Genomic DNA, 15,003 nt, shown 5'->3' on the forward strand with positions numbered 1-15,003 from the left:
TTTTTTCCTTTATTTTGTTTTGTCTGACTCTGTGCATGTGCACCACGGGAGGGCCTGGTGCCCACAGAAATCAAAAGAGAGATTGATTCTTGCACATGAAGTTTTGGATGGTTGTGAATTACCATGTGGGTACTGGGATTCGAACCCAGGTTTTTGCAAGAGCAAGAAGTGTTGTCCTCCGCTGAGCCAACACATCAGAATATGTCGGCATACTCTAATATAAATGTCAGTCTTTAGGACTAGGCCAATCTCAAATCTTGAGTTACCTGGGAAATCCATGCCAAAAAAAAAAAAAAAAAAAAGTTCAGGTTCATATAGAGTTAGATCTCCCAAAAAAGAAAAAAGTACTCTTTTTACATGGGTTTCATGTCACAAGTGAACTGCTATCTGAAATGTTTAGATGTTTAGATTATGGGGAAATTGAATGAGATTCTGATCGATATCTTCCCATCAGAGAGATTAACCCTTGATGGGGTCAATAATTTCCCACATCCTTACTTACAAACACATGTAAAAGGACCTCCCCTGGCCTCTGGTTCAGGGAATGCTTAGACATCAGAACGACAAGAGGCCACCACAGAATCCCAGACTCAACTTGACCCGTTTCAACTTTTGTAAAGACCCACTTGGATGCTTTTCACTAGCACTCACGTAGTCCTGCTTCCCAGGGTTCCTTTAAAAACCGGAAAGTGGACATTCTAGAATAAAGAACAGTCCTGTAAAAGGTGACCATGCCAGAGGTGCTTCCCAAGTGCTGGATCTATGGGAGGAAGAGCAGAGACCTCCAGAACCCGATCTCGTTCTCTCAGCTGAAGGACTTCCTAAACCTTTATTAGCCAATAAAACCATGTCTGCTTTGCAGAGTACTTAGCTTCTCCTGGTCCTTAAGCAAAGAAATCCCGGGGTCAGTCGCTCAAATGCTTGCTTTTCGCACGTATGCAGAAGACATCAAACTCGCGCCTTACCTCTGGTTGCTAAGAGACAGTACCTCCATCTCCTCCAATCATCAAGCACATCTTTGGTAACCAATCACAGAAGCCGAGACAACGAGGCGGGAGGTGAAAGGTCACGCCGCCTTTTGGCGGCCATTTCTCTTTGCGCCGGTCCGTTCGGTGTATCGGCAGCTGCTCCAGTCACGAGGGGCGGGCAGCGGCGGGGTCGGCGGCTAGTGGGGTGCAGCGCTCGCGGGTGTTCGCGATGGTAAGGAGGATGAGCACTGCGGGGCTAGAACACCGGCGGCCTCGCGGGGACTGCGGCCCGCTGCGCCTTCCATTCATCCACATGAGGCGCCGCGCGGCCAGCCGCTCGCTCCTTCTCTGTTTCGGAGGCCTTGCGGCGCGTGCATTTGAGCCCTTCCCCTCCCCGACATTCCCCATCTGTCTTTCCCCGTTTTGTTTGTCCCAGAACCTAAAGTGTAGCCTAGTTTGGGGACACAGGGTAGAGGTAAACGGAAGCGAGTTTTCATTTTCTACTTAGCACGCTCCACAGTGCGCCTTCATTCCTTGATGTTGACAATCCTAGCAGATTGTCCTCTGGACCAGAAAGCCCAGCCTCCCCTTCCATTCATTTAATACTTGACTGTTCTTAGGCGCCAGGAAGATGGGGGGGGGGTGCTAATGTAGACTCTTCTTTTTCTCAGGTGAGGGAGGTAGGCAGCAGTCAAATAATAACAAAAATAAGCAATTACAAGTAGCGATGACTGCTAAACAGGAAGCTGACAGGATGCTCCCAGAGGCGCATTGATGAGTTACAACACTGTGGAGGAGCGCCCCTCTCCAGAAGTTAGCATTTAACCAGAAATCCCAGTGATGAGCAGGTGGAAGAGTATTTTGCGCATGAGATCTAGCTAGAAAGGTTTGACTAGTTAAAATTGACAAAAATTAAGCGCTGCTTGCAAGAATGGTGGTTTTGAAATAAGCCTGGGACCTCAACACCTGTTAGGAAGTATGAGGATGTGTCAGGTGTAGTTACCTGTAGAAACCATGGGAGCATCCCTTTACGTCAAGATAACTACATGACTTGATCAGTGCTTTAAAAATAGTTGCTTTGTGGGTGATAAATTATAGGCAGTGTAAATAGGCTATTCATTTAGACCCTGTGCCCTCCAAGATGCTTTAGGATGGTGTGTGAGTAGATTGGGGTGTGGGAAGGTTATGAATTTAAAGGGAATCCTTGCAGAATAAACTTGATAGGATTGCATTAAGAGATCCTGTTTCCGACGACACTGAATTGTGTTTTATGTCTGCAGAGATCACCTTGTGCCTTTACCTTTATTCCTTTAGAGCTTGGATGGTGAGTGTGGTGGGGGTATTCCAGGCTTTTGTCCTTTTGCCAGTGCTTGAGATCGAACCAGTGACTTAAGCATCCCAGGCCAGTGTACTGCCATTGTGCTACACACTTGCCCCACCCCCATCTGTCACTCAATACTTAATTGCATAATTCATATTTTTGTTTCCATCAGTGGACTATGAAGTTGACTAAATGGGTATTTAGGTTTCTCTCAGACACTCTCCAACAAATTAAAGGGTGACAGTGAATCAGTTTACCTTGTGTAGATGTCATAAAGCCTTGATTGGTATTTCAGTAGAGAGTGGGTGGTAGAAGCCGAGCTAAGCAGAAATTATTAAATGATGCTTTTTGATTTTTATACAGAGTTTACCCCTCAATCCCAAGCCTTTTCTCAATGGACTGACAGGAAAGCCAGTAATGGTGAAACTCAAGTGGGGCATGGAGTACAAGGGCTACCTGGTCTCGGTTGATGGCTACATGAACATGCAGGTAAGTTAAGGAGGAGGAATATAGGTGAGGGGCCTCTTCTCCTGTGTTACCTTACTCCTCAGTGGTTCACTGTGACTGGTGAGAGCACACACAGTTAAGTTGACAAAGCGGAGTCAAGATTAAAGTGTGAACCAGGGAGGGTGTTCTTAGCAATACTTACACCTGAACTCAGTCATCAACTTTATGATGGCAGCCAGAGAGAAAAGAGCTTTGGCATTTGGTCTCTAATACCAGAAAGGAAAACTAAGTGCTTCAATGAATTTTAAATCCATTGAATGTAATTTACTAAAAGGATTTTTCTATGGAACAAACAGATCAAACAAATTGACTATGTCTCTTACATAGTTTCTTTAAATGATTCAGCCAGTCTTTTTCTTTGTAGTAAAGAATAGCCTAAAACATGTCTGTGGGAGACTGGCACTGCAATGCAGTGGCGTTAGTACTCACAAGTGGGACTCTGTACCCATTAACACACTTCCCTATTACCTGGACCACCTGTAATCCAGACCCACACTTAAGAGTGGTCTGTCCTCTGAAGTCGTCTATTCTTGGTGCCTCGTGGAAGTGAAATGTATTATAGATTCAGCTAACCTCAGATCAGAAATTCTTAAAAAAAATTGTATCTGTGCACAAGATACACAGTCCTTCTGTTTCCCCACAGTACTGGTAATTAGTCTAGAGGTTAGGTGAAGGACATTAGGTTATGTGCAGATACTCAGCTGGGTGAGACAAGGAGCTCCAACACCCTTGTCCTCTGAGAGGCCCTGTAACAAACCCCCATGAACACCTTGGGATAGGCTTTTGTCCTTTTGTCTGGTTTGATTATGACTTCAGGATTCAAAAGTATCAGACATTACTGCTTTTTAGGACTGAGTAATATTCCATTATATGGCTATACTGCATTTTAGTCTGTTCAGGTTTTGTTTTGTTTCTAACATTTTATGTATGTGGGTACACTGTCACTTTCTTCAGACACACCAGAAGAGGACATCAGATTCCATTACAGATAGTTGTAAGCCACCATGTGGTTGCTGAGAACTGAACTCTAGAAGAACAGTCAGTGCTCTTAACTGCTGAGCCATCTCTCCAGCCTCTCTCTGTCCAGTTTCTTAACTTTTAGAGACCAAGTCCAGAGCTTTGTACATGCTATGAAAGCAGTCTACCACTGAGATACATTCAACCCGTTATTTCTAGGTTTTCATTTTATTTTATGAATGTCTTGCCAACAAGTATGTCAGTGTTCCATGTGTATACCTGGTGCTCACCAAAGTCAGAAAAAGGCATTCAACACCCTGGAACTGAAGTTAAAGATATCATGGGCACCATGTGGGTTCTGGGAACTGAATCCAGGGTCTTTTGAAAAAGAAACGAGTGCTCTTAACCTGTGGCTAAATCTCCAGCCTCTAACACGCATTTTTTTCCCTAAGTCTACTTTTAACTCTTTGGCATACATACACTGAAATCATACTGCTGATTCATTTATTGTTTTGAATAGTGGTCATATTGTTTTACATAGCAGCTATATGGTTTTGATTCTGGTACCCAAGAGTTGAGTTTGTTCACATCTAACACTTGTTTTCTTTGAGGTTCCTCTTTTTAATGTATAAATATTACTCTCCTGGATCTTAAGTAGTATCTCCTTTTGGTCTGCATTTCCCCAGTGACATTGAACATCTTTTTGTGTATTTAATATGTGCTTACCATATTTGGAGAAATTGTTATTCACATCCTTCACCTATTTTTATATTTATTTATTTACTTGTATTTTTTAAGACAAGGTCTCTAGAAAATGCTGTGTAGTCCAAGCTGGCCTAACTCAGAGATCTGCCAACCTCTACTTCCTAAGTGTTAGGATTAAAGGCATGTGCCACTTTGCTTGTTTTTAATTTGTGTGTGTGTGTGTGTCTGTCTGTCTGTCTATCTAATTGTAGTTTCTGCCCGTGTTTTAAAGGTTACTTAGGTAGATAGATCAGAAATCAAGCTAACGCAAATACTGAGAGATTTAGTCTGGAAAATTCTTGAAACAAGTACAAGTTATTTACAAAAGCTATAGTACGAAAGTATGCCTGTGGTGGTAAAAATACTGTGGAATTAGATGAGAGTTCAGTTTTGTGAGTGCATTGAAAACCACAGAATGTGTGATGTAAGTTTTGTTCCATCCCCCCTTGACTTGGTGTGGTGATGAAAGCTTGTGATTCTATCATTCTGGTGATAGATCAGAAATGAGAACACTATCCTCACTTCACAGGGAGTTGCAAGTCAGCCTGGAATACATGAGACCTTGATGAAAAAAGTAAACCACCTAATAATTGATCTTGCAGTTAATGTAGCGAAGCTGAGGTACAAAATGTATTTCTGAGTGAGCCAGTTTCTGAGTTGCTCGAACAGCTGAACTGTATTGATGTCTGTTTGGTACATGAACGTGACAGTGAGCAGAATAACATATCCCTGAGCTTGTTTCAGTGATGTGAGATGGTCATGGACCACAGGTAATTGGGGATGATGCACAGTATGACAGTAAAGCAAAACTCGGGTGACGAGTATGTGGTGCTGAGCAGCCTAGTCTCCCAAGAGGCATCTGGGACAAAATCATCTCCATTGGAAGAAACAGCAGATGCAGCGCTTCTGTCCATGGGGTTGTGCTTGGTTGTTTGAGGTACAGCATGAAGGCCAGAGTAGGTTTGGAATGGCAGTCACTGAGAGCCTTTCAGCAGTAAGTGCTAAGCTTTGGGGCATTAGTGTAGATAAAACTGAGAAGCCATTTAAGTGTTAGGGACATGTCAGAAATAATTACTTATGTCTGCTGGTGATGCATACCATTAATCCCAGCAATCAGGAGCAGGGGCAGGCGAATCTCCTGAGTTCAAAGTCAGCCTCCTGGTCTAGGACAGTCAGAACTATACAAAGAAACCCTTTCTCAAGAATATGTATGTAGGTATGTATGTATGTATACTTCTTATAGGAATTATATACAAAATAAGCTCACAAACATTTGTCTAGTGACATGTTCTCTGATTGCTTTGTTTTCCTGCAGAAAAATAACAGCTCGCATATCTTAAATGCTTTATAACAGCTACATCTACCTATTTCTTTTTCTTGTCCACTACCTGTTTATAAAAGATGCTTCCTTCTCTTTTGCCTTTGGTGACCCCATATGGCACTGGTAGAGATATTTTTAGTTGCAAGAATGATAGCTAAAGATTTTTAATTTAAAATTAGAATAGAGTTCACCAAAGTAACCCTTAAGATCATTTTTGATCTCCCCCACCCCACCCCTGTTGATACATGGGATTTTTTTTTTAATCTTAGGTTTTTTTGGTTTGGATGTTGGCTAATATGTTTTATCCATAGCTTTTGTGCGCCCATTTGAATAAGTTAATATGATTAATAGTGTTTTGCTCTATGAATAGTTAATGTCTGGTTCTTTGGAGCTAAATTTTCAGACAATTTAAGAATTATAACTTACTCTTTCTTCTTCAAGATACTTCTATATCAAATAGAAATAACATCTAAAAGGCTTAACAACTTTGAAACAAGCTTTATTATACATTAGTTCTATACCCATGCATGTGTTAATGAATATATGAAATCCAAAGATACAAGAGTGATAGAAAGCTAATTTGTAATATATTTACGGATAAGCTTGAGTTGTTGGTGTGGAGTGGTCTGTTACTGGGTTCTCACGAGTAGGGATGCTGCACACTTCCCTCCTGTGCACTTAGACTAATATCTTTCTTTCTGTCTAAAGCTTGCAAATACAGAAGAATACATAGATGGGGCGTTGTCTGGACATCTGGGTGAAGTTCTAATAAGGTAACAGACTCATATGTGTGTGAAAGGAGTTACTAAAAACCTCAGAAATATCTGCTGAAATAAATTAGTCCTTTCGTTTGGGTGATTACTTAAAAAAACACAACATTTAACAGTACTCTACAACTAGACTTCAGAAGCCTTTGAAATTACTAACATTGAAAGATCTCAGTTTGTTTTCCAGCTGTTGATCTGCATTTCCTGGCTCTCAGATGTAGCCTGTTTCGGTGTCCTGGGTTACAGGAACTTAGGTCTGAATTTTAGTTGAGTCAGCTGACATTCATTGTCTAGCATCGGTAACCACCTACGTTCTAAGTTGTAGAGATAAAACGGTGATGGTGGTAAAAAATCTGTGTGGTGTGCTTTTAAAACATCTGTATAGGACTAACAGGATGAGCAGCGCGCTGTGAGTTCAGTGTCCAGTCTGAATGGAGCAGTGATGATTTGATCATGTGTGAGTTCCGAGTGCAGCTCAGAATGGACTTTTTTCTGTTACAGGTGTAATAATGTCCTCTACATCAGAGGCGTTGAAGAGGAGGAGGAAGATGGGGAAATGAGAGAATAGCATCTTGGGGGATTTTTTTTATATATATATATGTATTTCTATACAATAAAGATTTGGGTTTTTTCCAACTTGACTTGTGGACTGTTTGTATGCAGAGCACACATGTGGAAACAGTGGATGGATAATTCTTAGAACTAATGTTTGAAAACCACCCAGTTTCACTCAAGGGGACGCTGTTTTATAATCCCGCCGCTGGTTTATTTGTTTATTTCTATAAAGGATGGCTATGCTTTAGAATTTTTCTTAAGGTGAGTTTTAACCCTTGTAATTATATTAACTGAGACCTTAAAAGTAGCTGTGTTTTTAAGGTTTCCAAACTGCTTTGAACATGCATAAAGTTAAACATTTTCTTAGTATTAATATATGTTGTGTTAATAAATTATGTTATTTCTATGTTGATATAGAGTAAATAATGTATCTATTTTAGCTAAGTCAAAACATGAAAATGGAAATAATTACAAAGAGAGCACAATACAAATTGATATTTAGGCTGAAGGTGTGTGGTTTTGTTCACTTAAAAGTTTTCTGATAAGGTTTTCAGAGCTTAATGTAAAATAAAACCAATCTCGTGATTGTTTTGAGACCATAGTCTGTAAGTTTTAAACCTGTCCAGTTGTTTTAAGAATAATACATTTTCAAAATGTATATTCAAATCTGTGAGCTTCTTTATTGCTTTAGAAAATATGATTAAAATTCTTATGCTTTGAGGGAAGCCATTCTACCTAAGTCCCGCTTAGTGTCATATCAGTAAATTGACTTTGGATATGTCTCCAACAGGGACAACCTAAAGTACAGTATTGCTTAGCTCATGGAGTGGTACTAATGAGTAATAAAGAGTTTCAGCAGAAAACAGTTGCCATTCCTACTCCTGTAAGATGAAGGTCTACTGCGTTCCTGGAATTTGTTAGGACAGTATTGCATCACTGAAAGACAACATCCTCGTAATACATTTGCTGATAAAGTATCTTCATGATCCTATTCAACTAAAAAAAATACTCTTCCTCTACAGATTTTGATCTTGTGTCAGCAACTAAAAGTAGTTCGTGCTTGCTAGCAGATTGAGGTTTCGAACGGTAGATAAGTCGTCTTCCCATCTGAAATGAGAAAAACAAAATAATTTTCTTTAGCATAACTTTTTTTTCACAGTTTGTATAATGTCATTATTTACTTGAGTTTTTTTTTAGGAACCGAATGTTTTAAACTAGTAAATACAGATGGGGGATTGGAATGACCTGTATGCTTGCACAGTTGTGCATATAGAGGAGGCAACAGCTAGCTTTTATGGTCAGTGGAGAGATTGACAGAAAGTCACTAAGTAGCATGTGGCTCAAATATAGCTGCCCCAGAAAGCAGTGATGCTAACATTGCATTCCTCGGTGCTGCACCTGGGTTTTCTTCCATGGTTACTTGGTGCTTTGTTGAGACAATTTTGAGAAAAGCATCTTAAGCATCTGTTCTTGGTTGTTGGAAGCATTTGCATCACAAGGGTTAAGAAACATGTTAGTACCTGTCCCTTTTCTGGAGGGATTGGGTCCTCCCTTTGCTGTGTTTTGCAGTGCCAGGTGAAGTTTGTGTAACTTAGGCATGTGGATAAGGGAAGTACCATAGTCATGAGAGCCTCAGCACGGACATGGCCGATTGGGGGGACAGTTCTCATGTGGGGTTGGAACAGGGACCTGATATGTAGAAGACAAACCTTCTTCTTGGGTTGTGCCACCGCTCTTTCCAGAGCAGCTTTTAGCCGCTCCTCCTGGTGCCTCTGCTTTTCTCTCATCTTCTCTTCACGCAGCCTGTTAAAGGTGAAGAGGAAAGTTAAGAAGTTCTATAATCATCAAGAGTGAAACATGTACATCGTTGTTGTTTGGAAGTGAACTATCCAAATAGAAGATTTCCATGACGATAGCTTTGAATATTCAGGCAATGGTAAGACATTTGATTTCAACATTTTGGAGAGACCTGTTCCTTCAGTTTCCACTGAAGCACTTTCTATACCATAACCGCTTTAGCTCCAAGCCTCCTTGACCTCCCTTTTAAGTTTCTTTAAGGGAAGTGTGTACATCACCCTAATGTATTGCCACAAACCACCCAGATCATTTTGAATGATGTCTTCAATTTAAGACCAGTACAAGCCATTTCTGCCGTTTAGTGTAAGCATTGGCTCAGATGAGGCAGTGAGTAACTCTTATGGGCCTGTGTAGCTACATCCAGTGTTTTCAGGGAATGGGAGTGTCTCCTGAACCCTTTTTGTGCAGAACTTGGTGCCTTGTTAGGTACCATTAAACCAAGCAGTATGAGTTAGGACCTCTTTATAGTCTCACAGGGGTCACATATCAGATGTCCTGCATCATATCAGATATTTACATTTCTCATTACTAACAAAATCAGTCATAGTGTAGCAATGAAGATAATTTTGTGGTTGGGGTCACTACAATGTGAAGAACTATAAAGGCTTGAATCATTAGAAAGGGTTAGAACCACTGCTCTAAACCACAGGAAAAAAAAAGGTTCTCTTGAAGACTGGAACTAGATGCATATTACTGTTGAAAACAAATTGTAATTGCACTGCCTGGTACTGTGAGAAACCTGAGGCATTTGAAAGGAGTCTTCTCTGCTTAGATAAGTCTGCTTGATGTTCTGTAAGAGCTGTCTAAGTTTCCTTCTGTTTTACATGTGATAAATAATACCCTCCGTGCATCAGTAATGTAAAGTATTAATGACTAGGATCTTTCAAGCATACTCGATCATTTTATATTGTTAATTTGATACATATTCTTATGAAGTAATTATCATATCTTGTGACTTTTTTTTTTAACATACTAAAAATAGACTAGACAGGTGATTCCTCCCGTATGGGTTACAGTAGTTGTGGCTAAAAGGCACCAAGCAGGCTTCATGCTCAAGCCTGGAGCCACAGTACTCATCTGCCTCTATAGCTGCCTTTGCTAGAACATGAACGTCACTTTTCACATTGTCATGGAGGAGTAGCAACCGTGTCGTGGTGATAATCATTCCAAACAAATGCCTATAAAGATCTTCACTCACTCGTAGAAATCTGCATGGGTGAGGTTCAGGGATGACAGTCATGTGAGGTCTGTGGAGATAAATGGGGGTTTGGGGGGGTGTGCCAGCTAGACGTCACAGTCTTGCTATTCCTTTATAGACCAAGTTACCCGTGGTCATCTAAGGACAGACTCTTCACCACAGTGCAGTTCCTTCACAGGACAGCCCTTAAGAAAGGTTCATATGACTTGGTACCCCTTCCTTTCCTTACAGCCATCCTAATTAGGTCACTTGTCTCTGGTAAACAGTATTTACCCAGCTCCTCTGGGTCACGGTGCTCATTACCTACAGTAACACTTATTTCCTAAGAACATTCTGTGGGAGAGCAGAGTGGAGTTGACTCCACTGCATCCCTGTTCTGCAATGCTTGCCAGGTAGAGATAGCGGACAGTGGGATTTATGCAAACCAGCCACTTGACACTGAGGAGACTGTCACGTACTTTTGCCGTCGCTCCTTCTGTTTGATCCTTTCAATTGCCTCCACATTTTCTTTGGGAATAGTTTCAATGAGATCGCTTAGCTCCACCAGGCGAGACTCTACTTTGACCAGTTTTTGAACTGCATTCAGGCTGCCAACATCAGCATCTCCGATGCAGACTCTGTATACTTGATTAATCTTTCTACTAAGTGAATTTATCAGCTTTTCCTGAGCACCAGAAAAAAAAAGCAGAAAATGTTCCATCACTATATGATGTCTCACTGTCAGTAAATGTAAATTTCCATTCTACTGTTATAAGAGGAAAGCTTTTTAAGTACTGTCACCATCATCTAGTGCTGGGAATAGAACCCAGGACCTAATGCATTGTAAGCAAATGTTCTACCACTGGGCTACACCCCACCTGCTCTGTAAATATTTCAAAGACAAATCAGAACAGGTAGCAGGGGATAGTTGTGTTGTGATTTATAGTAAGATCATTATTACAGTAACACCTTGGCTTATGTTAAAATATATACAGTATATACAAGTATGTGTATAAAAGTAATTATAAGATAGTATCTTTTGGCTTGAATATTTCTTGTTGACCAGATTCCCTAAATGTTCCAAGTACAGACAATATACATATTTCACTTTACACCACCAATGGCATAATGTGTGCCCCCTCCCCATTTTTATTGTTGTACTATACTCACCAAAAGCCTATATTGCTGCTGGATAGGTATTTACATATGTGCCCAGTCCCCTTCTTGAGTGGGGACTGAAGGGACTACTGCTTATGTTTGCACACCTAAAACAGTACCTTGCACATAGCTACACACTTAATAAATGTTTGCTGAATAAATGAATGCTTTCTTTCAGAGAAATGTGTGTATAAGCAAACAGATGCCTAGGCTGACCAAACAGCCCTTTAGGAGTTTAATTTTTGAGATCTCCACAGGGAAGCCATGCTGTAAGTCTGATCTAAAGAAAACGTAGGCCGAAGTCCGACAATCCCTGTACCTCGCCACTTTGATGTTTTACTTGATTTTGCAGTCTCTTGAGCTGGTAGATAATGTAACCCGGGAGATGAAAGGGGTCATCCGTTATCGCCATTGGCTGTCTGATATTCGTCAAGAGGAACTCAATAAACTTCTCAGCAAAGTAAATCGATTTCCATGTAGGAGTCTGCCTCATGGTTGCCTGCTTCTGCTCAAGAAGATGAGAATCACCATAAAGTCAAGAAAAACACACCCAGGGCTGATGTGACTCCCTCCGGTGGGGAGACCCATCCTGGAAACATGACGGCCTCACAGCCACTATCACTTAAAGCCAAGGTCTGCCACTTCCAGCATCTCGCCGCTCCCACTTCTTGCTTTGACAGATGTTCCAAAGAGCCTGTGTATTACAAAGCTAGTTTCTCACCGTCTAAATACTTACTTTATTTTCATTTACATTAGAAGAACAGTCCTTAAAAAAAACTTAGGGAAATATAAAACAATACAAAAGAAAATCATAAACTTGCCATGAAGTCTCCTCTAACAAGGCACTTACTTTGTTTCCTATTTATAGACCTCCATATTTCTTCTTAGAGACCTTGGAGACAGCTAAAAGGCAGACAAATATAAAAAAGGGAAAAAGTGGAAATACCCTCACCAAGGGGGCAGCACTGCATATTAAAAAGAAAAAACAGAATCCTCATCTTGGTAGAAGATGTGGCTTATGTCTAATCCTAGCCCATGGGCTGGGACGGGGATTGACGTAAGTGTGGGTCAACCTGGGCTATAGAATGGAATCCTAGCTTGAAGAAAGAAGAAAAAATTATCTTGCCCTAATGTGCATGGGAATTTCAAGTATTTCATGCTTGTTTTAAGAAAAACTGGTAGGAACAAGTCCTTTTTGATGGAAAGAGACTTGAACAGAGTTGGGGATGGAGAGATGGAGACTTTAGACGGTGTTTTTCCCTCATCAAACAGGAGAGGGAACTAACTACAAGACACAGACAGATTACGGACTAAGAGAAGGAAATGAAAGAAGATGGCTTACTATGAGAATGAGTTCCTGGTTCAAAACCACCAAAAGGCAGAGAAAAAAAGCCATCATGAGGCCAACTAGAGACCTGAGAGATGTGCAAATGGAGCCTTTGAACTGCCACTAGAGGGCAGGCTTAGACCAGAGCTACTCAAATTGGAGGCCCAGGCACAGGCTGAGTTCACCGGGGCCAGTGGGCAGGAAAATGGATCCCAAGACTGGGTACCAGGGTAACTTAGGTGTCTGTCAACAGTGAACGGGACCCGGTGGGACCAGAGCAGTGTGTCAAACTGGAGGGTTGTCCGGATGTCATGTGTTCTTCCCCAGGAGTACTTCCAACCCGTGTCTCTTTCTGTGGTGTACTGACTACACGTTCCCAACCGAACTTTGTGAGCTCCTTCAATACACACACATAAAACTAGAGACAGTGCCATTCAACTAACTCAACCATGGGCCAACATTTCATTCCACAGTCACTGAAAGCAAATCATTGCTGAAAACACGAGGTTGAATCCTATAAACATGAGAGGAAAGGCTGTTAGAGGGCATAAGTCCCTTTATAAAGTTCAAAACAGCAAAGCTAGTTGATGGCGAGAAGCCAGAAGGAAGATCACCTCTGAAGGATAGGGAAACTGGGTGGGGCTCCTGTAGGAGTCTTTTATTCCCTTGTCTGGCCTGCTGCAGGCTGGCTTCACTTTGAGATTCCTCAGGAGAGAAACTTGAATAATGTTTTTCATGTTACAATGTTCTGGAGTTCAAATTTTTATTTTAAAAATATTGAATTGGGAAAATTTTAAGGAATTAAATACCTTTATAATTGTGGAGGTTTTCGATTCTTTTTTTTGTTTTTTGTTTTTCAAGATAGGGTTTCCTGTGTAGCCTTGGCTGTCCTAGAAAGTCACTGTAGACTAGGCTGGCCTCTAACTCGCAAATCCACCTGCCTCTGCCGCCCAACTGTTGGGATTAATGGTGTGTGCCACCACTGTCCAGCTTGTGGAGGTTTTAAAAGAATAAAACTACTCATTTTATTGTTATACACTTCAATTCCCAGATTATTTATAAATACCAAAAGTAAGTGTTCTTTATAGTCCTCAATAAATCTGGAGAGCAAGGGGGCATCATCCTTTATTATTCAAAAAGGATGTTGTGTTGTATATTTTGAGATCTGAAGAAAATAGGTTGAGGAAACAGGAAAACTAAGAATATACTTTTCTGTGGGCCTGGGGAGGGTGCAGCTTAGCTGGTTTAGTGTACTGGTTCTTAACCTGGGGGGGGGTCTCCTGGGACCCCTTTGGGGGACTGAGTGACCCTTTCATGGGGATCTCATATCCAATATCCTGCATATCAGTTCTTTCTATTACAATTCAAAACGGTAGTACAATTACAGTTATGAAGTAGCAACAGAAATAACTGTATGGTTGGGGGTCACCACACCATGAGGGACTGCATTAAAGGGCTGCAGCGTTAGGAAGGCTTAACCACTGAGTCAGTGCTTGTCTAGCATGCATGTGAGGCAGCCAGAGTGCATGAAACTGGGTATGGTAGTGTGTGTTTGTAATCCCAGCCTCAAAGGGAGGAGCAGGAGAGCTTCAAGGTCATCCTCAGCTACATAGTGAGTGTGAAGCCAGCTTTGCATAATGTGGTTCTGCCTAACAACAACCCTCAAAACAAAACACTTCTTCGTGTATACAAGTACCCTGTAGCTGTCTTCAGACACACCAGAAGAGGGCATCAGATACCATTACAGATGGTTGTGAGCCACCATGAGGTTGCTCGGAATCGAACTCAGGACCTCTGGAAGAGCAGTCAGTGCTCTTAACTGCTGAGACATCTCTCCAGCCCAACAAAACACTTGTAATCTTTTCCATTTTTCTCCCTCCATATCCCACACTTCATATTCTTGGAAGACCATAAGTCATTAACCCCATGCTCTAGAGTGTGCCTGCAAATTGTGCAAATTTATACTTGTGATTGTTAGTTTATGGAAATCTTAAGGAACTTTTAAGTCAGTCCTCTGTTCTCTGGGCATTGAGCCTGAGCCTTTCACTAACTAGATTCTCCCTTCTCTTGGTTGACTCAATGTTTAAAAGTATTGAAGATACCTCCCCCTGCCCCATAGTTGCCCTAAAACTGACATTAAAGTGGTTTGGTTGTGGTGTGGATACCACTAGATAGCAAAGATAATTTATCTTTTATTTGACAGGGTGATGAGCTTCAGAATTATTTAAGAGTTGAATAGAAACAATACAGATGTCCATCAGACGGATGTCAATCAGTACAGCAAACAAAGTACGGTGCATAGAATGGATTATCATTCAAGAAAATTCCGATACACGCCATGGCG

The 15,003-nt window shown here is 41.2% G+C and overlaps 2 protein-coding genes across 2 annotated transcripts in view; one reads left to right on the forward strand and one right to left on the reverse strand.

Moving 5' to 3' along the window:
• Positions 1–1,089: 1,089 nt before the first annotated feature.
• Positions 1,090–7,221, forward strand: SNRPF (small nuclear ribonucleoprotein polypeptide F). Its single transcript, XM_080935320.1, has 4 exons — positions 1,090–1,200; positions 2,653–2,778; positions 6,527–6,591; positions 7,087–7,221. The coding sequence occupies exons 1-4, from the start codon at positions 1,198–1,200 to the stop codon at positions 7,151–7,153; spliced, it is 261 nt and encodes an 86-aa protein (XP_080791446.1). The 5' UTR covers positions 1,090–1,197; the 3' UTR covers positions 7,154–7,221.
• A 915-nt stretch (positions 7,222–8,136) lies between these two features.
• The window catches only part of CCDC38 (coiled-coil domain containing 38), a gene marked incomplete at both ends in the record, with an annotated part of 36,679 nt that continues 29,812 nt past the window's right edge, over positions 8,137–15,003 (reverse strand). Inside the window, 4 exons of the mRNA XM_080935382.1 lie at positions 8,137–8,247; positions 8,850–8,943; positions 10,654–10,859; positions 11,652–11,837. Of these exons, the coding sequence (XP_080791508.1) occupies positions 8,137–8,247; positions 8,850–8,943; positions 10,654–10,859; positions 11,652–11,837 (597 nt within the window). The remainder of the gene's footprint in view (positions 8,248–8,849; positions 8,944–10,653; positions 10,860–11,651; positions 11,838–15,003) is intronic.

This window comes from Micromys minutus, assembly GCF_963924665.1.
Source record: "Micromys minutus genome assembly, chromosome: 22".
NCBI lineage: Eukaryota > Metazoa > Chordata > Mammalia > Rodentia > Muridae > Micromys > Micromys minutus.